The sequence below is a fragment of the Hippocampus comes genome, unplaced genomic scaffold (assembly GCF_001891065.2).
Source record: "Hippocampus comes isolate QL1 unplaced genomic scaffold, H_comes_QL1_v1.1 scaffold7, whole genome shotgun sequence".
Classification (NCBI taxonomy): domain Eukaryota; kingdom Metazoa; phylum Chordata; class Actinopteri; order Syngnathiformes; family Syngnathidae; genus Hippocampus; species Hippocampus comes.
Genome location: NW_017842060.1, coordinates 8736530 through 8761968, shown reverse-complemented (window position 1 = coordinate 8761968; position 25439 = coordinate 8736530). Strand labels below are relative to the sequence as shown.

The 25439-nt window shown below is 42.2% G+C and overlaps 2 protein-coding genes across 7 annotated transcripts in view; both read right to left on the bottom strand.

The window, feature by feature from the left end:
• rbfox2 (RNA binding fox-1 homolog 2) overlaps window positions 1–9914 on the bottom strand; it is a 37873-nt gene extending 27959 nt beyond the window's left edge. For 2 of the 6 annotated variants that reach the window (XM_019862370.1, XM_019862373.1), the window contains exons 1-2: window positions 8859–9913; window positions 905–955 (exon numbers count right to left, since the gene is read on the bottom strand). In XM_019862370.1, coding sequence (XP_019717929.1) covers window positions 905–955; window positions 8859–9110 — 303 coding nt within the window. In that variant the 5' untranslated portion in view covers window positions 9111–9913. Of the gene's footprint in view, window positions 1–904; window positions 956–8858 lie in introns of all 6 variants that reach the window. The other 4 variants (XM_019862371.1, XM_019862374.1, XM_019862372.1 and 1 more) reach the window with 3 other exon arrangements.
• Window positions 9915–12166: 2252 nt separating this feature from the next.
• LOC109510964 (uncharacterized) lies at window positions 12167–20637 on the bottom strand. Its single transcript, XM_019861676.1, has 16 exons — window positions 20139–20637; window positions 19882–20040; window positions 19199–19317; window positions 18953–19124; window positions 18135–18241; window positions 16638–18060; window positions 16276–16403; window positions 16093–16189; window positions 15871–15993; window positions 15371–15543; window positions 15179–15276; window positions 14026–14153; window positions 13652–13832; window positions 13351–13492; window positions 12495–12571; window positions 12167–12335 (listed from the first exon to the last, which is right to left on the bottom strand). The coding sequence occupies exons 1-15, from the start codon at window positions 20554–20556 to the stop codon at window positions 12497–12499; spliced, it is 3543 nt and encodes a 1180-aa protein (XP_019717235.1). The 5' UTR covers window positions 20557–20637; the 3' UTR covers window positions 12167–12335; window positions 12495–12496.
• Between the last annotated feature and the right edge of the window lie 4802 nt (window positions 20638–25439).

Below are 25439 nucleotides of genomic sequence, written 5' to 3'. Positions count from 1 at the left end.
CACACACACACACACACACACACACACACACACACACACACACACACACACACACACACTCCATTTTCACAGAGCCTAATCCATTTTCATTTGAAAACTGTGTCATGGATGTTGGAAGATCATTTGGAGTTTGACATCTGTCTCCCATTTGTGTTTTTACTCATAATTCACATCCAGTTGAGACTGTGGGCTGTGTGGATGCCACCGTTTCTCCACTTACTTATTCATGATTTTCCATAATTTATCACACGCATGTAGTTTGCGGCAGGCAACTCTTTTGCCGGCATGATTATTCTCATTCGAACATCATCATTAGGGTGGAAATGGTTCAAAGCAGTATCATCTCATCACTATGCGGCAAAAAAAAAAAAAAAAAGTGGCTAATTGGCTGCCAGCCATGTGAATAATCCGAGCAGCCCCGGAGAGAAATCATACAAACAAGAACAGGCGGGGATTACGGATAGAGCATCAGAGGATGAGTGGATGAATGGCGGATGATTGAAGGATTAACCATATCAACTGAGCAGTCTAATAACAGTCAGTAGGCTAATAGGAACACAAGGAAACAGACTGCTGTTTTATACGCAGTAAACACAAATACGCTCTTCAGTAATTTGTCGACTGCAGTTCTTTTGGGAGAACTCATGGATGCTTTGTCACAAAATGTGGTATCAGATAGCTATAGGAAAGTCAAAGATAAAATGAGAGGACAGCCATAGGGATTGGTTTTTGTTTGGCAGTGGAAGATATCAAATACAGTAGACTTTCGCTTACCCTCATTACAAACTACCTTGCATCTCTTGTGGTTTCAATCAAGTTGTACGAATGCTACCTAAGAATATGACTTTCAGTTCATTTAGAGGGGGATTATTTTAGCTTATTTTGAATACAAATACATTCTTACCTGACCGTGAGATGGGTATCCATGGTAACCGAGGGTCAGCGGGTCATTATTCTGAAAGAAACAAGATCAGACATTTTTAAAAAATGTTTGTAGAACCAAAAAAAAAAAAAAATCAATAGCACTAACCTTTGAGCATTCACACATGATTGCATACAATTTCCCACCTACATTTATTTGATATATAGGGTGACCTTGACTCTGAGTGCCCCAATTTAGCAATTTTTGGAGTTAAAAGCAATTGGTTGATTTTTTTCCCTTTTTTTTTTTTTTTTGCTTTAATTTGAACGGGGGGAAAAAAGGAGAGTAAAAGTCGCCAATGCACTTTGGGCGTGTACGGAACACAACAAAGAGTGAAATAAACAACATACTCTCAATGATAACACAAGCAAACAGCTACAGTATGTTAAAACTCGGGTGAAAACGCTAAACAAACCTCGTTCCTAACATTATGCACCTTTAATGCACGCATACAATGTGCCAATGATTATACTTTTGCTCATTGCGTGACACTGTCTTTCATTATGAACTGTTACACCTTTAAATGCAGCTATTTGACATAGGTAAGTGATGCCACTGCTCCAGTCCCCGGATCAACACAATCAATGTACATTTGGCTGGAGAGGACTCAGGCAAAAACATAATGACATTCTTGCACATAACTGCTCTTAACATCCATTTCCTCAGCAATGGTAACAGTGTAACCAACAATCTTTCCAAATTGTATCCTTGGTCCGCTTACAAAGAAGGGCTCTCGGAAGGCAAGTGCACAAGACATGAATGATGGGCGGTGTTAGGGGCATCTATTTAATCTTAAGTAGGTTGTGAAGACTACTGGCGTGAGACGGTAGAGCGAACATGGAAGACTTCACACGCATATCATCCATCTTCACAGAGCCTGATCCATTTTCAATTTAAAACTGTGACTGAGCATGCCCCATTGTCTTTGGGTTTGCTTTGCATATACAGCGCAAAGATATATAGATTATGCATGCTGACTGCACCACTACCATTACTATTCTGCGGAAAGGTCAGACTATTTATCGATGTCCTTATTGATTGCAAATCTATTTTCTGCTCAGCTCCACTATGTGGCGCTAATGATGCACTACAAGAAAAAGCGGCTTGATTGACAACTACGAACATGTCTTCACCCATGTAAAAAATATATGGGAAAAAAGCAGAGCCAAAGGATTGGGCAAGAACATTGCACTTATTGAGATTCAAATCTAAAAAAAAAATGTTTGGTTTGTTTTGAAGCAGAATACTGGGCTGCAAACATTAGAAAGTCATTTTAGTCAATCCTCATGACACAGTTCTGGCTTTTATGCTAATGTACATCGCTAAAAAGCAGGCATTACAACAGCACTTTGGAGGGAAGTAAAGATTGTCTTCATCTTGTTATATTAAAAGACAACCCTTCCTCTCCTCTGTCAGCTTTCTTTCTGGAACTAATGTCCCTGTGCCTGCTTTGCCCCAGGGGAAACACTTTGCTCTGTGCACATCACAGCTTAAGTTGGTCTGATTAGTACTGTAGCCATCTCACACTGAACCCCCCAAGGGGCCATTTCACTCAAACTGAGCGTGACTTTTCCAATGCAGGAGCTTTGGCTGGTGAAACAGGAAGTGGCTCTGTCACTGAAAAAAGATGTGAGACAATCCAAGAGCCAAAAACGCACTTAGTGAACTGGCATAGGGAGGTAGAAGCGCTAAATAATGAAATACCATTAAGAGGCTTGAATAACATGAACTAAGTATAACCTTATTCTACCCCGGAAGATCGAAAGAGGAAAGGACCAACTGAGATTTCTGAATTAGTGGACAGTATATTGTCAAAAATTGGAACATTTGGAATTGAAATGAGACAACCTTAGCGAGAAATACAAGAGGAAACTGAGGGAGCAAAAACAATGACTCATACATGAGTGGAGTCATGTGCTTGATTTCCAGGAGGAATGAGCGAAGGGGGTGCGGGGCGGGGGGGCATGGAGTGTGGATCAGCGTCAGTTTCAATAACAGTTGCTTGCAAATTACACACAAAAAAAGACACATTGCAGTTATGATATTGCGGGGCAGCTAAAAAAAAAAGGGGGGGGATTGTGTTCTTTTGCTCAGTGAAATGTCAAACATTACGTAGATGACTTTCTTTGACAAAATTGATGGCATATCATTAGTTGGAAGGGGAATGAACACAGAACTTCAGCACACGACAAAGCTAAAGTGCTAATTTTATGTCAACAATTAGCTTAGCTACCAACAGACTGACGATGATATTTAGGAAGAGAAACTGATGTACTGGCAAAAGTATGTCTTTCTCCTCAATGACACAATGCCCTGTTTTAACATTTGAAGACTGTTGTCAAAAGATTGCACACTGGGAAATTTTGTATAAAAAAAAATGAGATTAGCTCGCATTAGCAAGTGTGAGGAGTAAGGGATAATTAATCAATGTCCAGAGTAAACTACGGACAAGGATCATTGTCTTGAGAACAGACCGTATGTACGCACGCACCACTTCCACATTTAGGCTACAGAGGCTTGCTAACTTCCAGTTGCTAGTCTAACGCATAGTGTCAGCATCAAACTCTTTCAAATGTACTCGCAATCTGCTGCAATGACGTCAAGTTGCCATAAATTACGTATTATCTTAACATTTGCGGCAGTTATCAAAGTTTCGGCTAGGCGATGAAAGAAGCATACCTCATTTCATGAGCCATTTGCTGTTTGACAGTACGTGCAGGTCCGTGTGAACGTAGATTTGCACGTTTTATTTGACTTGCTCAACCCATGTTTCAAGGCCATAAAATAACAGAATTTTAAAAAGTCATTATTGTCATGTTCTATGATGTAGATGCAACAAATTTGGGCTTATGAAAACAAAAGACACCCAATAATATAATAATAATGAAAAGTATCTACTATGAACTCCAAGATGAGGATATACCGTATGTTCCCATGTGCTTCGTGACAAAGCGGTCGACATCGCCTCGCTATAGGCGGGTGCGTTGCATAGACAGTGAGGAGAACGCAGCTTCGTGACGTGCCCAAGAAGCGTGCAAGGAAGACAAAAAAGAAAAAGCTGGACAAACTACCTTCATCGATCGATGCTGCAATAGTTAAATTGTCTTGCCGAGTGTATAAATTTTATCTCTCTTTTGTAGTCAGGCTCACTGGTAAATGTGTTCAACTAAAAACCTGAACATTATGACTGGCACACCACAGAGTTGGCAAGAAGAATTATTTCTTCATCTTTAAAAGTCACAATTTCCCGTTAACACAATTTTAAAGGGTGAGGTCATTTCTACTCCCGATGGCACACCGGTCGTTTGGAACAAATGGTAGCCGGAAGCTTGTACGCCTCCGTATTTGCCAACGGAAATACGTCGTGAGCTGCCGTGCACCGAGTCCACGAAGGGGTTTAGTTGTGACTCACATGTAGCCAGCTTGCATTTTTTTAAGGCCTAGCTTTTTGTCCTTCCCACCATCTTTTCTCCTAGCTTCACCAAAGCTTTGAACACATGACCCCTGTTCCTCTGAGGTGGTTGCTGTGCAAACGCCTGTGAAGCGCCTAATTTGGTCGTAGAGCTCGTATCTATTCCTATCGTGTCTTGGGAACGCAACTCTTAAGAACTATATTTGACTGTTCTGACAGTCATCCTTGCATCACTGCTAAAGCAGGCCATGCCACACACTCGACAGAGAACGCGCATCTGTTTTATCCACAGAGCACTTATCTGGCCAGCCTCCAGTTACCTCGAGTTTGTTTTACTTGAGTCTACACCACATACTTTTTCACAACAAACACACTTTAACTCACTCTTTCGAGAAAACGGTCGAAGAATCTTAAGTAGATTTTGGCAGATGCTAGAAGTAAACTGTTTGGAACCACATAAATACAATGCCAAAACATGGCTTTTTGTGGCTATCGCGGTGTTAAACCTGTTCAAAATAATCACAATTAGCAGCAGTTTTGCAGAATAGTAATGATAGGACCGATATATTGTTAAGTTCTCATGAAACATGCTGTTCAGTGTTGGAGTCACGCAGAATCTTTCTGAAGTAGTCTGGTTTTCGCCTGACTGAGTGCAACCACCACCAACATTTACAAAAACAATGGTGGATTACCGTGTTGTTTTAATAAATCGGCTGGACGCCAATATATACAGAGAGAATATTGTGGAGAATACGCCATGGTTTAAAACGTCTTTTTTTGCATGACTGATAATCAAATAAGAAATTATATTATTTAAAAAAACTGTTGAACATATTTCCTCAAATGTTTCAAAAATGAGCTTGGAAAACGTTGCATATTTGTAACTCCAGTTGTGCCCGTGATTTTAATAAACGACCAGCAAAACACGAAGCTATTAGATTAATTGCATCTGATGACTTTCATCGATTTCGTCACAATGAAATGAACTACTTGAATGCAACCAGAAGAGGTGCTGTCGATTCGGGCTCAATTAGTCATGTGGACTGAGCAGCAGCATGTCAGCTAAGGCCAACATCCATGCAGACCTCCAGGCAGCATTATGAGACTCAATGTGACACTGCCTTCGAAACATGAGCTCACAACATTCAACAAGATATAACAATGGCTAACTTTTGCATTTGTCTATTCAAATGACATGTGGTCTCCGTACGCTATTACCATGGGGGGGAATATAACCTCAATGCATAGCAAGGCTATATTTTATTTCTCTAGTTGAGGCTGCTGAGATGAGAATACAGAGGGGTGATCCGTGTTCATTAATGTCCCAGTCAAATCATTTGTCCTCAGAGCTGTTAACCCGGGCAAGACCTTATTATGTTGAGAGCTAGAGATAGACAGAGAGAGAAAGAGTGAAAGAGGGGGGAAGAGAGAGAGAGAGAGAGAGAGAGAGAGAGAGAGAGAGAGAGAGAGAGAGAGAGAGAGAAAGTGCATACGGCCCAATTTTTTCGCAGAGTGACAACAAACATCGGACGTTCAGCAACATGCTGGATGGATATTGAAAATGACAACCTCATCTCAACATTGGCCAGTAGCGGACACGGGATTCAGATGCAAGGTGGTGTAAAAAATACCCTTAAGTCAATGTAAATGACAGACTACCTTGTTCTTGCAGTGGAAAATAAAAACCTTAGTGGATTAGCATTTTGCCCAAATATTTTATGTTCATTTAAGCTTGCTTGGGTGGTCTGAGGAGTCATGAACTGTATGCAGCGTTGATTTGTGCAAACCAAAATAATGCATTGAATTGATGTAGTGTTGCCACCTACACAGCAAATTAATATCAACCCTTTCCGACGAATAAGCCAACCAGTGCCGGGAACTGTCCCATTATTGCGGAAGGCTAAATAAATTACTACTTACCGCAACCACATCCAATTCTGCAGAGATCAATCCTGACTTCAGTCAGCAATAATAAGTTAAAAAAATACATCAGTAATGGTGCAGCTCAAAGGAAAGCAAGAAGGACAGAGACATTCAGCAAGTGTGAAGTCCAGGGCAAAATTTTCCACTCTCAATATTCCAGGGAAGTTTAGCTTTATAGACGTAGTGTGCATTTTATTGCCATTTGATGGGCTTTTAAGTCCCTGAATTACAAATGAAAGGAAAAGAGATCATGTTCAACTCAATTGGAGTTTGGAATCGGAACAATTTCCTTACCGAAATAAAATAAAAACGAAATCACTGTTAACAAAATGAAAACCAAAACTACATTTCAAGTTGACAGAACCAAAACTGTCATCATAGCGAAAATGTCCTTCGTTTTCCTCTTTTTCAAATAATTAAATGTGACCTTTCGCCAGAAGAAGGAAGGTCGAACAGTCGTCTGAGTGTCGTGGTCCTTTTACCACGCGTGTTGCCGTGAAGCGACGTCATCTAGTGGCAGCCAATAAAAGACGGCCACCAGAGATGACGTGTCAAGGCAACAGCGGTGCCTGAGGTCTTTGGAATGGGTTCCCTGCTTTTGTCACTTAACTCAGCCACTTAACTTTGATAAGAATTCCCAACCTATTGTAACTCTGGTCTAAACGTGGTATTCCGATTGATGTTTGTAGAATAAGAATTAAGAAGAATAATGCACTCGTTATCAGCCATCCAAGGAGGCCGATGTTTTCTTTAGCAAATCTCCATACTGTCAACTGAAATTGACGTCAAAGTTCCCATGGGATCACGTTGCGAATGTAGCTCACGTTTTCTGGGTTTGGTCACATGACGTTTGCAAGGCGAGCCCACGGGCACTTTGATGTCAATTTCAGTCGACAGTAGGGGGTGATGCTACAATCTGAAAGGGTGGATTAGTCTTAATTCTTACTCCAGAAATGGAATATTAATCCGAATGCAATGTTTACATTTGTGGCGGCACATAGAACATAGTTTTCCAGAGAAACAGTTTGATTTACTTCTGCATAGGGGTGTTTTGTATGTTTAGAATAAATGTTTCCCTTAATAATATAAACAAAATTAATCTGTGGCTGTGTCACTCCTCTATCATCCAATAGTCTTTAGTGGGGGCTCTTCTTCAAAAAGAACATATTGTAAAGACAATTTTTGACTTGACTTCCGCGTTAAATGTTCCACTTTAATTTTATGATCGTCTAAATTTTGATTGTTGGGTTTTGACTGAAGTCTGCACACTACAAATAGGCCGTTGTGTAGTATGCACACACTGGTAAAAGACGGAAGACTGCAGTGGAAGGTGAGTCTAATACCCCGTATGAATTTGATGCACAATCACTTATTTTTGTATACAACAGTACGAGCGTTGTGTGAATGCGCTGCCTTAGATAAGGATTTCAAGGATCAGTGAGGTTATAAAGCTCCCTCTAGTATGAGATGTGATCCCATTAGCTGGGAACAAAGCCTCTTTACTGCCAGTGATAGGGAAAATCTGTTCAGAGAGATGGAGCTATGGAGGGTGGCCTTCTCTTGCCAACCCCCCTTTGACCGCCCCACTACCACCACCACCACCACCACCACCACCATTAGTTTCCACTACCCCGCTCTCATTTCCGGACTGTCCAACAAGCTCACGTTCAATACATTTCAGAGACTAAAGCTATTGATCTGTGCTACTCTGTTCTCTCACTGACAAAGACTCTCTCATCCACACACATCAACTTTCAAGTGCGTTTATGTTACTGACAGCACTCACTGGCGGCAGGTCTGCATGGAACACCAGCCACTTAGTTGTCCAAGCAGGAGCAAACACACCACTTTACTTCCATTACAGCTGTTTCCAATGGCAGGCAAATAGCTTTCTCCAATCTCATGGAGCACTCCAACATACATAATATACCATAATGATGAGCAAAGCATCCTCTCGCTCGACTGCAAACCTCTTCCATATGGCATGTTTGACCATTTCATAGTACAAAATGACAATACACTGACACCGAGGGGTAAATAGGTCTATGACATTTGCTGATCAGACAGAAGGGTAGTCAAAACTGTAGCAATGGGTCAAAACGTGTTGGAAACTCATGAGTACTACAGTGACGCCCCTAACTTCCTGTAAAAGTGGAGGGTCTTTGTTTACCTCAAATATCCCTGTCTGCTCACCAGCTCCCTCAAAGATAAAAGTGTGTATTTGCTCTCTAAAACAAGTGTTGTGCACACTTTCATACTAATGCGTTGTGTTTTTTTATAACATGGAAAGCAGAGATGGCATACATTCCCTGCACTGCTAAAAGGCTGGCTCTACTATAAACAAAGCCATTACAGTATCAATTTAGTACTAAATGTCTGCACAGTGAGCACAACTGAATTAGGTTTATAGCCTACATATTAAATTGTGGAATTAGTGGGTTGTGCGCTGGGTCAGTTAGCAATTATCCAGTACCACATGTGGAGGAGTTTCCAGCTTTGCTGTTCGGGAACTACTGTAGGCCCACTTGTGACCCCTTCCATGCGACACAAACAAAAGCAAAATTGTATTGGCATTGGCCAGTTTTCGAGCGTCTTCCTCACCTGTCCAACCTCGCCGATCCCTCCCGACCCATCCATTCGGGGGCGCTTGCACTCAGCCCCTGTCGTGTCGATCAGCGAGGCCGCGGTCGGCCCATCGGGCTCCGGGTCTCCTCGCTTCATTCCCCGGACAGCAGAGGAAGCGCCGCCCGCGTTGGGATGCACTCCGGCCAGGGCGTCTAGATCTCTATCCCGCTCCAAAAGTCCACGGGACACGGGCAGCATGATAGATGTAACGTCGGTCGACATTAACATTTAAAAACGATGATTCTTATTTCTCCCTTATTTAGGTTATCAGATGGCCCAGGGTGGTTTTCTCACTTTGTGCTTGTAACTGGAGGTTAAATTAAGTACTTAAAATGCATAGGCCTTTCAACGAGCCTCTGCCAAATATAAACTAAATAAACGTGAATTTGCACGGTAAAGATATTTAAATATAGCGCCTACTGTTTACGGCGTCGCCGCCTTTCTAAGAGGCCTATGCTATGTCCGATTATAACAAATCACATAAATCAGCAGCGATCACAACAAATGGCTGCCTACCGCCAAAATGTCCATTAGGGATATGCCTCTTTTCCCCCTTCGATTTACAGTGAGTGCCGCTCGTTTAAGAGACACAACATCCTACCGCAAGCTCAAGACGAAAAAGCCCCTGAACATGTCGCCTATGTTTCCTCGTAGACTTGAACCACAAGAGCGGCTGTTCGCGGCAAGTCGAGCCCGGTCAGGAGCGCTCTCTTGCCCCCATAATAGTCCGCAAGTGTCCACCTGCACGGAAGAAAAGCTGACGACGTACGCGGTTGTTTTTCCTTCGCGGTTGTGTTCCTTGCCTGCGTCAAGAGTGCGTTCTCTCTCTCCCGGCGTGTTCTAGCGGCGTGTGCTGGGGGGGAAAGGAAACCGACCTCCCCTCCCTCTTGGCAAGTCTTCCCCTCCTCCCGTCTTCCGCTCTCCCTTTGAACGCAGAGCCACGCTTGCCCGCAAGTGTGCGCAATGTGCCGCAGTGCCTCCACACATTTGTGCGAGGGGCGGAGGGGGTCGAACCTAATGGTCCAAAGACACAGATGTTCTTACTGTGAGCCCTCTCCTCTAGCTCCTTTTCCATTTCCACTCCTGCGGTTTTCTCATTTTAGAGCTTGCGTTTTTTTTTTTTTTTACGCCCCGTGGCAGTGCTCTTGAAAATACAATTCCCCCAAGTTCTTACACAACCGAGGACCTAGGCCCAGAGTTGAGTAATGTAGCGTCGAGCCTTGCCTTGTGCTTCTCTGGTATTTTTATTGCTTGGATGACACCCAGTGGTCAAAGGCTACCATGAGAAGCCAATGAGTGTGCATCAAAATCGTAGTTCAGGGCTTTCCAAAATTATCTACCGGATCTCTGCTTGTTTTATTTTCGCAATTTATATGTAAGGTTTAAGTGATTGCAAAGGAATTTTAAATAGACCTCTGCAGTCAGCAAAGTTTGTCTCTTCCACAGAGCTCTTGGATGTTTAAAGTTGGATGAGTTATTTTCGGAAGTCTTAGTAGTACATTGTGTAGCTTCAGTTCCCACGAAGCGATTGTGTGAATGTTAGTGCAAATTGTCCGTCTCTAGGTGTGCCCGTCTTCCTTTTGGCTGAATGCAGCTGGGATAAGCTTCAGTACCCCGTGACCCTCAGCAAGGTAAAAGTACTAGATGTTTGAGATATTTTTCGTCAAGGTACGTCCAATGTTAATGGCCTCAAAATGTTTTCTTGTCACAAAGAAATTTTGAACATGTTCAAAATTGTGTGAAACCATATAAACTGTTTGCGACCATTAAAACTGTTTGCGGCTGGCTGGCGAATGTCCTTGTAGCTGTTTGCCAAACTGAACGAACTCTGACAACAAAAACATCACCCCCCGACGTGCGGATGTGCACACTTGCTAACCTACGCTGCTCAGTGAGATACGGGCTAAAGCTGTGCAAAGAATGAATGGATGAGTTACTTCCTTATCTTGATGAGGAGGGTGTGAAGCTAGATATGTGGCTTTGTACAAAGAAACATGAACTGAGAACACCTCAATGCTTAGAAAGCTTACGTTAAAATTATATAATTTTCACTGTATCATATGTACACATTCCCCTCAACAGTTCCACGATGGATGTAGTTCAACCTCTTTCCTATGGGGGAGCCTTACACTTAAAAAAATCCTCAGAGGGTAATAGTAATAGATATTATAAACTATATGATGCAACAACAAAGCAAATTTTATGGCTACAGGGGCCATAGGTTCCACACCCACGTGTATATCAGCACATTCTCACAGTCACAAGGTTTCCAGATGAAGACAAGATGTCTCCAAGACTTAAGTTTCACCCTGGAGACATTCACGTGTTGCTTAAAAACTTCTCCTGAACCTCAACCAAGTCCTGATTGTCTTACAATGTTAGGTACACACCCAAGGACCGTGGCCCACGGCCCTCCCATTCATGAATTTGAAAACAAAAGGCTGTTAGGGCTAATCAGTACAAAAGCTTAACACTGTGACTCTCGAAAGCATTCAGTGGAATGCACAGGAAATTATTTACGAGTGGAGGGACGGCTTCAAATTCTCCATTGTTTACCTGGCACCAGTGCGGGGGCGGGTGCTTGTGAGGCCAAGAAGCCCTGTACAAATCATCATGAAGATGAAGTTATGCGCCACAGACATCTTACACTCAGTAAAAGTAGAGCAATGAGTTATAGTATGGCTAGGTCTGGTAAAAATGTGCCTCATCCTCGCATCTACTTACACGACTAAAAAAATAAATAAAAATACACAGTAAGCGGTACGAGTGGAGGTGTGTGATGTGATGACAATTTCAAGGAGGAGGTTCACCAGTGATACATTTAATACAACATGACTAATGAAGAGTGCAAAGTTCAGAGGGCAAATGGAGAATGGTTTTCAAAGGTTTTATGTTAAACTGTCTGATGACAGTATCAGAAAATAGTGAGGTTATGCTAAAGAAGGCCCTGTGCCATTTACTTGACAATATTTTAGCTACTCTCTAGAATCTGCACTGCTTAATTTTTATTAGCTGCTTTTAGAGGTGGGCCTTGAGGCCAAGTCTTTTACAGATGGAATCATGACCCTACATGGAGTCACCAAAAGGAATGTTTGACTTAAATAGAGGTAACCCCAACTCTAATGCATATTAAAAGCAACCAAGGTTTCCTGTTCATTTCTTGACAGCATCACATGCTCAAAGGTGCTTGAGTAAAACATGCCTCGCTTTTTGGTAGAGTACCATTTCTAGTTCTAACAATGGGCTGGTGGGCCATCTTAACAGACACACACACAGCCCTCATGTCCTTGGAGAGCTTTTATTGGTGGTTAAATGACTAATATCTACAGCCTAAAAAAAGAGAACAGAAGATATGGGACCAGGATGAAGAAATACAAATGTTGTTCAAACAAACGATGGGAGGGCATCGTGCCAGGTTGTTGCAGTTCACTTCAAGTGTCATCCAAGCCTCAACTGTAAGAACAGGACATGGATCAGTCTTGATAAATAATTCACAGCTCTCATTACTAAATCATTGTCCATCTGTCATACATAAGAGCAACCCTCTAGTCATTTTCAGCCAGGATTAATAGGGTTTGTTCAGGGTCGACAGAGTGCAACCATTTTACTCACCATCACTGACCAAAACACCCCTCGACACATGGGCCATCAAGTGTTGAGCAGAATTCAGTTGCACACATGAAGTAAATCTGAAATAAAACTCACAGTGGCACCATGTCAGTCACCAGTTTGGCATGCTAACATTTTACCTTGGAGTTGATAATTTACTCATACGAACCCATTTTCTCAATGAAGGTACTTTGATAACACACACACACGTTTTTAGGGAACAGAATACTTAACTACAAGGAAGGACGGATTGAATTTATTTACAATATTTCTGAGAAAGATATTTTATGTTTGTTATCACCCATCTGTCACTTAAAATCGTGACACATTTGGGGTGTCAAGATCTAGAACTGGATGGTGTTTTTCTTTCTACATGTTTTGTTAACACAGTAATTATTCAAACGCTAACTCTTGGTATACAAACATTTATCCATTGTGCCATATTGGGAATTTTCTTGTATGCAACTGGCTTTCGAGCTGTCTCACTAACCAGTTGCAGGGAGAGGTCAGCCCCAATAGGCTGCAGTTAAATAGCCAAGTGGGCATTTTGGCATTTGTCTTTTTTTTTTTCATAGCATGTGGGATAGCACAAATGGCTACCTGGCAACTAGCGGCTGCAAAACCCGACATCATAAAAACACTATCAGAGAATGAGAAACCAAACTATACATTTCCTGGTTCGCTTGTGTTGTAGTAGTAGCCTCCTACTTGATACTATACATTCAATCACATCTACATGACTCTAATTTTATAATAGGTCATCCTCTTGTGTGTGGACATGCCCCAACAGTGACAATGAGAGTATTTAATGGCTTGTGAATATATAGAGAGAGCATAGCTGATCAACGTTTATCCTTACCTCCTCATTCAGGTCTTTGATGTCTCCTTCAGAAAGGAACTGGAAGGTTGTCATGGTGAAGCGACGTGTTTGAGGATCAGGGGAGTGAGATTGAGGATCAGATTGCACAACCTGAGAGGTTGGATCCAAGGGGTTGGGGCATCTTGATACAGGCAAAAGATATTACAGATAAACCTTGTTAGTCTTTATGTGAGGGAAAACGATTCTTTGCCATTTCATTTGTCCGCAGCTGCACTGCATTTCTGTTTGAAATGTAAAGCTGTCTTACTCAAGCAGAGCTGCAAGAGGCACTCAAACATACCCGTTATAAAGCAACACCCACACCGAACTTCCAGAGCGTGAGTAGGCCACACAGTAGTGGACCAGGAGCCGCAAAGTGGGATCCGGGGCGTTGAGCATCCTCACTTCCAGGTAGAGGGGTTTCCCCAGTAGCATCTGCAGGGGCTGGTGATACTGTGGGTAGTAGCTGGTGTACTGAGCATCTGAGAGAGGGTGTATTGTTATAGAGGGGAGGAGGTTCAAATGTTTTGTTGCACTCACAAATCAGTCGCGCTATAGCAGATTAAAAACCAATATGGTCTGAGGCATTCATCCACATGTTGAAAACAGTATAAATGTTGTCAACATTGACCATACATTCCTGTGTTGCAGGATGGAGAAAATCTGTCTGCCTACCTTTAGCCAGGCGGAGTTGGACGCCAAACACGCCCTGGGTCTGGACTGCTGGCCCCAGGGTAGGAGTTTTTACCAAGTAGCTCACTGTTAAAGCACTGCCTGGTACATAGCGGCACTCTACAAGCAACCTAGCAGTGAGGAAAGACACAGGGACATTCATCCACTGATGGTTCAGCTTTCGGCTTCAATAAAATGAAGGGCAGTGGATTAGTTGATTGGAAGCAAGCAAGCATGGGAAGAACAAATTGGGCTGTTGCAAGTGCAGGTGATTAAACTAAAGTTTTCCTGACTTGGAAAAGCGAGTAATAAACTAGGCCCCAAATGATATGGAGGTTTTTGAAGCCAATGCAGATTCTGACAACCGATTAAAGGAGTTAAAAAAAAATCTCTCTCTCTCTCAAATATTTGATGTACAAAAGCAACATAAGTGAAGTTACTGTCAAAACCCGATTTGCATGCATGGTGCCCTTTAATGTTAAATCACATATCTTCTCCATTATTTTCTTTGCTGTGATTACTTCAAAATAACAGCAACCGTTCTCACATGTCATCTTTGACAGAGTGGCACTTCAAATATGATTTACACAGACAGACAGACAGATCAACTGAAATGGGTACCAATTTTAATACTAATCATGCACACACTGCAATACAAACCTTATCACCATACACTTGCAGAGATCATTTCTCAAAAGGCAAATCATGCAAAACTACATTTTGTCAGCCATGCATGTTCTTTACTTTCTACTCACACTCATGTTTACCGGTTCATGAGAAAGTAAGATTATACTGTATGTGCATTCCGTTGGCAAAACTTACCATCCAACCCAATATTGGCCGTTATCACCAGTTGATGGGTCGACCCATAGTATAAACTCGACCTAATATAGTCTCTGCTTATTGTATTGCCTAGCATATGACGATTAAAATAATTATCTGAAGGAGGCAAATAATTATCACTAAAATTGTGAAATGTTTTTACATTGCTGTACACGTTTGCTGTCACTGATTACACAACCTATAGTCCCACAATGAGTTGTCGGCTTTACTATCAATATAGTATCCTTCACAAACGTTCTGAAAAAAAAGCAAAGTTGTACTGTTCAGTCCACAGGCTGAATAAATTACCAAAAAAAAAAAAACTTGGTCTGACCTGACAGGAGAATCTCTCGTGATGGTGCCATAATTGAGGCTGATAGTCTGAACTATGTTGATGACTTCCACCATATAGATCAACGTTTTCCCAACTTCCTGCGAGGGCAGAGAAAGCGCACATGGTTTTACCATAACCATTACAGCATCAAATAATCCAAACAGCCTGTGCTTATTAAACATTATAATATACCATTCTGCGAGCCCCGCAGCCATCCATGGGGAGCTTGAACAAGGCATACTCAGAAGTCACTTTCACTGGTTTACAGGTGGAATTGTTGGCAACCCCCAACTGGCCAGGGAAGAGCGGGGGCTCCGTGAGGGATGCAGGCACAGAGAAGACAAAGTGGCGGTCAACTGTGCACTCTGGAAGAGCACAGCACGCACAAACGCACGCACGCACGCACGCACAAACGCACGCACACACGCACACGCGCACACACACACACACACACACACACACACTGGAGCACAAGCATGGTAATGTAAAGGTCAAGCGAAGAAAAGGTCACATCATTCAGGAGGCCATTGATAAGACCCAAGGTCTTATATACTCTTCCACATTCTGTGTTGCTGCCAGTTTGCTACCCCGATTGTGCTGCTACAAATGCGGCAGCTGTTGTGCTTACATTTTTGCACCCAAAAGAACTCAAGTGTTCTCTGCTAAGTGGCGTGAAAATGGCTCAGACGCACCATCCATGTGGTAGTAGCAGGCAGGGGGTTGCTTGCTGAAACAGCAGCCCATGGAGAGACATGATGCCTGGGATACCAGACCTTGTTGACAAGGGATCCGTTGGTCTTTGGGAAGGTTGCAATCTTAAAAAAATGAAAGCGTGATAAAAGGTCATTTTCACAGTTGAAACACTGTCATTAATTGCCATTCAAAGCCTTTCAGGAGCCCACAGACAAAAATACCATGTCCAGATGAAGAGGCGGCAGCTGGACAGTAAAACTGAGCCTCCATCTTGCCACTTTGAGTCATATGGGTGACACTAATGGTGTACATGTTATCCTTTGAGACAAAACATTGAAAAACAAGTTAATGATCAATTATACGAAAGGTTGTGTGCTCAGTGTGAAATCCGAGTCAATACTCGCCTTCACGCTCATGTGACAGCGCGTGTGTAACTGGAGGCTAAAATGGATTTTGCCATTTTTTCCGATGCTAGGAGAATACCCACAGTGCTTTGGAGCCTCCTGGATACTTATTTCATTCCCTTTTGCATCTGAAACATTGAAGACAAAAAAAAAACAGCAATTTTTTTGGTGCATGCTCAAACTGGCAAATGCAGTGTAAATATCTTATACTGGACCAAAACCAACCCTTCCCCCTCCCCCATTGAAATGTATACCAGAGCAGCTCCCTTGAAGCAAATCAAACTCACACAGAGCTGATTGTAACCATATGCATTTCATACATATACCAAACAGTACAGACTGGGGTCAAAGCACATGCGCACCTTTAACAACAATTTCAGAGATTGGACCAGGTGGGAGCTGAACTACCATCTGATTGGAGGAGCAGAAAACTTTGGGCTTTGGAAGAACAGACGGGTTAATGGAAGTCTTGCCAAACACAGGTTTTTGTGTCGGTGCAGGTGACTCAGTCAGGTACCGGGACACAGGAGTGTGTATTGGTGAATAGGGTGGATAGCTATCCAGATAAGGGTACTGGTAGGAGCCACAAGGTGTTTGAGAGTAAGGGGGACAGTTGGCTTGGTGATGTTCCTCAGATGGAGGTGAAAGCAAGTAAATGGGGTCTTGGGGATAAGGATAGCTGGGATTAGCAAAAGTGGAAGGAGGCAGTACATTGTGATCTTGTTTGGGATGGAAAAAGTGTTCATATGGATTGTGAAAGCCATATAGATTGGATGGAAGATGGTAATGTGGCATTGGTGATTGTTTTGGTGGACTGAAAGGGGGAGGATGTGGTCTTGGCATCGAACTTGCTGCAGTAGGTATAGGATAAGAAGGTATCTGAAGATAATCCAGAATTGTGGGTGGGTGGAGAGCTTGAGGAGCAGTGGCTTGAGAGGGACTGGCAGGCTCTGAGGCAGGAAGATAGACTTGGGGAATTTGAGGGGACAAGAATTTAGGGTAAACATTGTGGAAATTATCTGGAGATTGAGCTATCTGAACCTGTGTTGGAGGTGAAGGGGGAGGAGCTGGTAAAGGATTTTTGGAGTATTGGAACTGATGAGGCAGGGCTCCAGGTCCACTATCTTGAGAGGGATGAGGGGGAATGGCAGACTTTGAGCCAGGAAGGTAAACACTGGAAAATGTGGGTGAACGAAACCCAGGGTAAGCAAATCGGGGATAATCATAACGCCGAGGAATCTGATCTTGGGCTGAAAAACCAGGCGCAACAGGTAACGTATTTGAGGGGGCACCAGGAGCACCGCCCGGAGAAAACCATGGGATGGCAGGCTTTGAGTCGGGAGGATAGACATGGGGAAATGTTGGGGATCGGAACCCTGGGTAAGCATGGTGTGGATAACCAGGAACCTGGGCAATCTGATCCTGAGCTGAAGATGCAGGTGCACCGGGTTGATAAGTTGAGGGGTAGGGAAACTGATGAAGTGGCGCTTCAGGAGCGCCAACTGGAGAAAACCGATTCCTAATGTCAGGCTGAAGAACAGGAGAGGGGAGCCGCGGAATTTGAGTGTATGGCAAGCCAGTGTCGGTCGCGTGGCGGAAATCAGGAAGTTCAGCAATCGGGTCTTGGACTGAAGATGGAGGAGGCGTAGAAGGATTTTTAGTGTATGGTACATGGGGCTGGAGAGTTTCACCAGAAGACTGAGGTAAGGAAGATGGTGGAGGAGACAAAGTACAGGAGAGCATGATTTCTTGCTTATCGAAAACAAGCTGGAGTTCTTGCCCATCCTAAAAAGACATGTACAGAGCATATTTAGTTTCAAGCGTTTGTTGCAAAAATCAGTTCAAACTAGACGACTTACTCTCAGGCAAGAAGCAATGAATGGGACAAAGAAGATAAACTCTTCTGGTTGGGAGTCAACACGGTATGCACACTCGCTAGAGACAAATGGAGCCCAAACTCCATTTACTGAAAAATACATTGTAAGGTTAAGTCAGTCAGGAAAGGGTTACACATTGACAAGATAATGAGATTTTTTTTTCTCACAGCATTTACAGTAATTTGATTTTTTTTTCTCTCCACACAGCGTTTCTGCATTTTATGCTGAGTCACGAATAAGTAATAAAAAACAACAACTATCACTGTGCCAAACAAATGGTAAATTATGTGTAATTTATACAAAGAATCACAGACAGAGTAAATTAAACCAGAAAATGACTTTGGTCAATCCCTTGACAATGTGTCAAATTCATCAAAATGAAGAAATTATTTTTGGTTAATGTTGGGAGCTCAGGTACAGTTAGGTATACAGTACCCCGCTGGCGTCTGATGGAACCCTTGTACCGGTACTTCCAAAACCACTTGTCAGGAGACCCCAAAAACGCTCCGTTTGTTCACTTATTAACATTGCTTCGTCAAAGAGAGCAAGCCATTTTCAACACTTTAGATTGGTCAAGAATTTGCAAAAATAACACCCACACATGTAGATTGACCAAGAGTATGGATTTGTGGGAAAAAATGCCAAATACACCAAATTTTGACAGAGGAGGTTCAGGCCCGACACCAGCAACACAATCCTGGCTTGTCGGATTTGTGTGATTTTACTCAAATAAGAAAATATTTGCAGCGAATGACAATGCAGAAATGTAACCCAGCGAGGATACAATAAAATTAGAGTACCAAGAACCCCCAGCACTGGTAGACCATTCTCTTGCTGGTACAGATACACCGCCATGCCGTAAGGGGAACAGAGGACGACAGGGATTGACGATGCAGCCATAGGTTTCCGCACTGGGCAAGAGAGCTTCAGTGGACTGCCCCACCAAAGCATGGGCAGCACGTAACTGTTGTTCTGGGGGAGCAGAGGAGCAGGTTTTTGGTCAAGGACATAGTGAGCCAGGTGAGGAAGGACTGCGTGAAGAATACCTCCTGGGTAATGTAGCATGCATCATATGGCACCACCATCTGAAGGTCACTCCATGATTTCCTCACTGTGTAACCGCAATATAGAGATAGCTGGAACAGAGAGACGGGAGAAGCTCCTCCTGTTTAGAGAAATGGTAAGAGTTAACCTGGAGTGGAGTTACATTAACATCCTTTGCCTTGAGGATTTGGCATATGGCGAACAACGAATCGGATTCATAAAAACAATGACAGTTTTTAATGTGCATTTAGAACAGTGAAAGTGATTGGATTCACTAGTTAATTGGCAGTGATGCAATATCCTTTATGAACACTGCATAGGTTCTCGTGAGTTTTAAAAAATAAATAAAATCGCAAAAATCCCCTACTAGTTAATATCCTTCACTACTTCCATTTGGGATGCACCGTTTTAAACGCCTTGGCAGTAGACAATAGTGGCCTTGTTGTCAGCGACGAAGATATGCTGGTAGCCAATATTTCTTCATTCTCATTCAGTTGGAACACTCTGAATAAGCACTTTTTTTCTGATCTTTATGTTTAAAAAAGGAAAGGAAAAACACACAAAATAGTGGAATAGCAGAGATATACTCCTGCTCAGATATACTCCTGCTCATGGCAGCCCAAACAAAATTTACCAGTCCATTCTAATCCTCGATAATCACATGTATACATTTAAGATATTTGACCTTTGTCCACCAAGAGTTGTGAGAATCCTTGTCCTGAAGCTGTGAAGCTCATGAAATTTTGATCACACAGTAGCACAGGCTTCAACGCCAGCCATTCAGATGCATGTGGAACTGTGTCAGATGATGATACCAAGACTTTTCCCGGAACACCAGAAAACCCTAGTACATAATCAAATTTATATACAGTACATAAAAAATTAATACATGTAAAATAGACAGGGAGCATGCCAGCATTAGAGTCCATAAAAAAACATTACCTGTGAAATCACTTTGATATCCATCTTCTGTGTCGAACAAGCTTTGTGATCTGATGGCTTTACCTTTAGTCCAAGTCCATGACAGGCTCTCGTGAGGAACAGCTTCACTGACCTTGGATTTACTGAAGTCTGGAATATGATCTGCATAAAACGCTTCAGTTCGAGAACCAAACTTATTATACCCACTTTTGCTAGATTCGTGCAGTTCGCTTCCCTGGACAAGAAACTCATCAAGGTTCCCTTTCGTGACATCTTGTTTAACCCGTCCACGTTCGGTTAAAGATGATTCTTGGGCTTCGTGGACGGAAATACGGCTCCCCAATGGGGCTGGTGGTACAGAACCACAAAGGTGGAAAAAGTAAGTCGTTACTATAAATAAATACAAGTTGTACTTTGTCCTTTTTTCGTCGCAATTCATCTCTAGCTTGTGGACGCTTCTGTTCGCGTGTCCACCGAGTGCTGCGTGCGGGTGAGGCTAATTAAGTGACATTAACTTTGGACCAATCAAGGAAGTAGCTTCACGAACGTCAGTCGTTGGTGACGTCATAATTAATTGACCGTTTTTTTCTCTACAAAAATGCCTGTGTGTACAGTAATGTCTCAAAAACGCCTATAAACATAAAATCGAATAAAAGCTCTCTAATGCTAGAGTGAGTTTTAAACTACAATATCAGAGTGGTCACATAATGCATGACCAGTCACAAGCCTAGACTCTATAATGAGTCTAGGCTTGATGAGTGTAGAATTTTCCTTAAAATGTGATTCTTCTTCTTCTTATTAGTAGTAGTAGTAGTATGCAACCATCCATTTTCTGAACCGCTTTATCCTCACTAGGGTTGAGGGGGGTGCTGGAGCCTATCCCAGCTATCTCGGGCAATAGGCAGGGGACACCCTGAACCGGTTGCCAGCCAATCGCAGGGCACACAAACAACCATTCGCGCTCACACACCTAGGGACAATTTAGAGCATTCAATCAGCCTGCCATGCATGTTTTTGGAATGTGGGAGGAAACCGGAGGACCCGGAGAAAACCCACGTAAGCATGGGGAGAACATGCAAACTCCACACAGGAAGGCCGGAGCTGAAATTGAACCCGGTCCCTCTGCACTGTGAAGTCGACATGCTAACCACTCGACTTCCGGGCCACTAGTAGTAGTATTAGTATTATTATTTTATTTGTTTTTAAATATAGCTCATATAAATACTGGTCTCAATTGGTACTATATGCCTGTATGTCTGGATCGTATGCCATCTATGTACTCCTTGTGGTGAGCATTGTACATCACCTAATAGACAAAAACAAAAAAACAAAGGAGGACTAATGGCATGTCAGCAGACGACGGAATCTGTTATTTGTCCTTTCTATAAGACATCCAACATTATAGTATGACTCAGGCATCTGGACACTGAGTATTTTTTAGAAACATGGACTTGTCTCTTATTTCGGATACTTAGCTAGTTATGATCAAAGTAAGGTTGCAGTCACAGCAGGATTTTATCACAATTTGGAGGGACAAAAGGTGAGAACATCTTCTTGATTAAGTTGTGTCTTGGGCGAGGACTTGTATTGCTGTCGTGTTTCCGCTCCAAATGGGACCGTAATGTGCTACAGTTTATTAGGGGGGTGGGGGGGGGGGGGGGAAGAAAGTCTGGATCTCATTTAGAATGTTCAAATGTATGGCACGCTGCACTGCTTAAATTTTGTATTGACGGGTGTGGAAATTGGTTGGAAGGAGGAATGTGAAGAGGCATTTTACAGGAAAGATAGGACGAATAGTCCAATTGAAATCCGAAGAGAAATAGAATTGAAGAGGAGTGGATTTGCTTTGCGGGAACACATTATCCTTGTAAAGGGGCCTCTGCTAAAAGAAAATGAAGCATGTTCCCATCGTGAAGCACATTAGGAGGCCATGGAATGTGTCAAAGGCAACATTTAAAATCCATTTGAACTTCCAATCTTGCTACACTGGGAAAAAAATGCTGATCTCTATTTAAAAGAAGACTTTTCAGCCGTGACAGCTGCTGCTCTGTAATATTTTTCCACTAAGCACTCTCTGCACAATGGCTGTTATGTGAAGGACTATGTTGAGGCCCACATGTTGGAACACGAATAGAAAACTCAACTGACTCAGAATTGGTGTTAAAGAGGTACCGGCATGCTCTCCTCCTCTCCCACGATATATAGGCACAATTTGCGGAACCCAAAAGACCAATTACAGGCCATTCAGCAATGTCGGTCGACTTACAATTGTTCAATATGAAAACAGTGAAAAAATCTTAGCTTGATTTAATCTGTTGCCTGAAATCTTTATGAGCTATACATTCAATGTTTTAAATAATTTTACCAATAAAATGGCTGTGTTGGGACAGAAACAAGTTCACCACTGTATTATGACTACTTGCCACCTCATTTAAACAGTCCTTCAACTTCATCAATGAGGATGGTGTAGTAATATTAGTGTTTGAGATGTTACAAGCATTGCGTTGCTCACAATTAACTGTCACACCAGTTGGAAAAGATGTTAACTGCTCATGTAACGTAAAATTGTTCAACGCTCTTCGAAAAATAACAAAGCACAGAGCCAGTTGGCAACTTGTGCTCGCACTAACGTTAGCAATTAAGCATATTGCATGGACTTGAGTGACACAACCTTCATTATCCTTAGCCATTTCTTTGGCTGCCAATCACCCTGCTAGCCATCTTTGCTCTCCAGTGCTGCCATACATACTAGGCCATAAAAGCAAAAGTGAGAACAGTCTTCTTTCCTGTCTCCATAAAAATACAGTAATCTAGCTTCCTCAGGAAGTACAGATGTTGCCGTCTCTTCCTGCAGCTAGCCTCAGACACTTGTATTGATCTGCAAATTGGATGCGGTGCCCTATTCAGTAGGTCTGTGTCAAACTAACTCAGGGATACTAAACACTGAGTCAACAATGTTTTTTTTTTTTAAAAATCACAATTCTGACCAAGGCCATGTACTTCATCACAGAATAAATACCTGTGCCTTTCCTATGTAGGGTGATCCAGAATGTGTCGGATACTGATCTGTTTCCAGGTTGAAAAGCTCACACTGTCAAGTCAGAAAGCGCTCTCAGCAAAAAGAAGGCGTGGCAAACGTAAAAGCAATGGAAGTCATTCTTGTTATCTGTCTTCATCCCACCTCCAGCAGAACAATGCAACTATTGTTGGCCAAGCATGAGGACTACCACTAGTGGTGTGCCCCCCGCCCCACCTCCTCCCCAAAAGATCTTTGGCCTGAGGGCAGAGATGAACTAAGCCTGCTTTCTAAACATGCTTTTGTCATAAGAAGACCTACCTACACTTACTTGAGCTTTTCTCTCATCCGACACACGTAGTAAAAAGCTTTAGTGGATGTACATTGGCTGACTGGGGGTGAGCCTCTAAAAACATGGCATTATTTGAAATATCCACTACATCTGTAATATGTCACTAGTGAGCCAAGCACCAGCGGCCTCACACTTACTCACTCACTCATTCACTCCAGCACCATAGTCACAGCCTTTGCTTGAACAATAACATGAGTTAAATAGAAGTCAGTCGCGTCAGACTGTTATTTTGTAAATACCAGCGTCTTTAAAGGCCTTAGCTGCAGTTCGAGGTTGCCACGGTGATGCTCGCTCCTTTCACTTACGTTGCAATTCGGTGTCAACTGGATTTTTGTGCTCTGGTGTCAGTCAGTGAGGTTCCCCTATTTGGTTCTTTTCTGTAAATCTGGACTTCATGTGAGACTATCTCAGAATATATATATATATATATAGTAACTTTACAAAGTGTTTTGCCATAAAAGAGGCACCGGTATTCTAAAAATGATGGCTTTTATACCGTTAAAATACTGATACATCTTGGAAACACATTCAGTGGAACCTCTAAATACCTGCTGTTGAACAGATTGCAGTTGGTCCAAATTCTCAGCAGAAAAAAAATGCATCTATAGTTGAACAAAAGCTGAGTGCAAAATGTTGAAACAATTTTTTTTTTCCCTGTGGCTTTTTTTAGATATTTTGCAGCAATTCTGAGAAGCAGCATCAACAAGGGCGGTAAACAATTTCAAAACATTAAAAACAAAAAACAAGTTTGGAGTGTTTTAGGGGTAGAAATACAACAAACTGTGCATTTTATACAAAACTGTGACTCAAGAGGATGCAAATGTGTCAGAGCATGGAGTAATTGAGAGCAGATGGATGGTAATGACAGCAGAGTACAGAAATTTACTGCTGCAGCAAAAATGCTTGAGCGCATATTGCTTCACATGGGATGTAACCACATTTTTTTGGGGGGGGGGCAATTGCTGAGCATTTACATACAGTTAGTTCCTTCCGCATCATCATTGGGGTGAGGATATTTAAAGTACACTGCATGCTGGATAAGTATTTGAGGGTGATTACATAAACTTTAGGAAACAAATCCCTCCAGCAGTATCAATTAAAACTGAACATGATCTTTGAAGTGAATTATTTTTTTTAGTTACGGCCGAGTGATAGTATGTTGCTGTCATGACGGCTGATGGTAACTCAGTGAGAATGTATTGCCTGGCAGCCTCTTGATAATAAATTTGAAGGTTTTTATTACTGATCTGAACTAGTATCAAACGCCAATGTGTTCCACGCAGCATGCACTTACAGTGCAAGCCAATAGTACATTCATACTTCATGATGAGACAAAAGTTCATCATGGTCAAAGCAAACAAATAAATAAAAAAAAAACAAACACACAAATGCAGGTAGACAGTCAAGGGGTGACTTCTGAAGCATAATTTGTATGAAAATATTGGTGGAATTGTGTACCCAGACATTACAGCATTCAACTTTGGAGCTTCCATGCTTGAATGTGTATAAAGTGTGATAGTAGTATGACAGGATTTGCGGGTAGTTGGCAAATGCACAACTACAGTAATACTTTCCATAACCCCAAGGCACATATTTGCGCGGTATCTGGGGATTCCTACAATAGTTGGTCATGTTACCATGAGGATTACAATGCTTCATTTATTTTTTTTCTTTGTCAGCTCAGATTGCATTCATCCATTCCAAATTCTGAGGTAACTGAAATTATTAGAACGTAGACCGAATGTGATTGATGATGTTCTGCAACTACGTGGAAATAAAGGAAATGCCCAGTATTATCTCATAGTCCTACAGAAAAAAAAACAACAACCTGCTATGTGGACCGTTTATTAAAATAGCTTGAGGAAACACTCCAAACGAGGGTTAAGTAAGTAAGACACGTTGTAAAACACGTTTTTAATTTTTGAGGACAGCATGCAGAGTAGCTTTTTGGTGA

What these genes read in the sequence shown, in the direction of transcription:
- LOC109510964 (XM_019861676.1), bottom strand. Translation starts at nt 20,556, where the DNA reads ATGAATTGCGACGAAAAAAGGACAAAGTACAACTTGTATTTATTTATA. An exon ending in GCTGCGGGGCTCGCAGAATG is followed by an intron (nt 15,277 to 15,370) that starts GTATATTATAAT and finishes CTGCCCTCGCAG; the next exon opens with GAAGTTGGGAAAACGTTGAT. An exon ending in TCAAAGACCTGAATGAGGAG is followed by an intron (nt 12,572 to 13,350) that starts GTAAGGATAAAC and finishes GTTTTATTTCAG; the next exon opens with ATTTACTTCATGTGTGCAAC.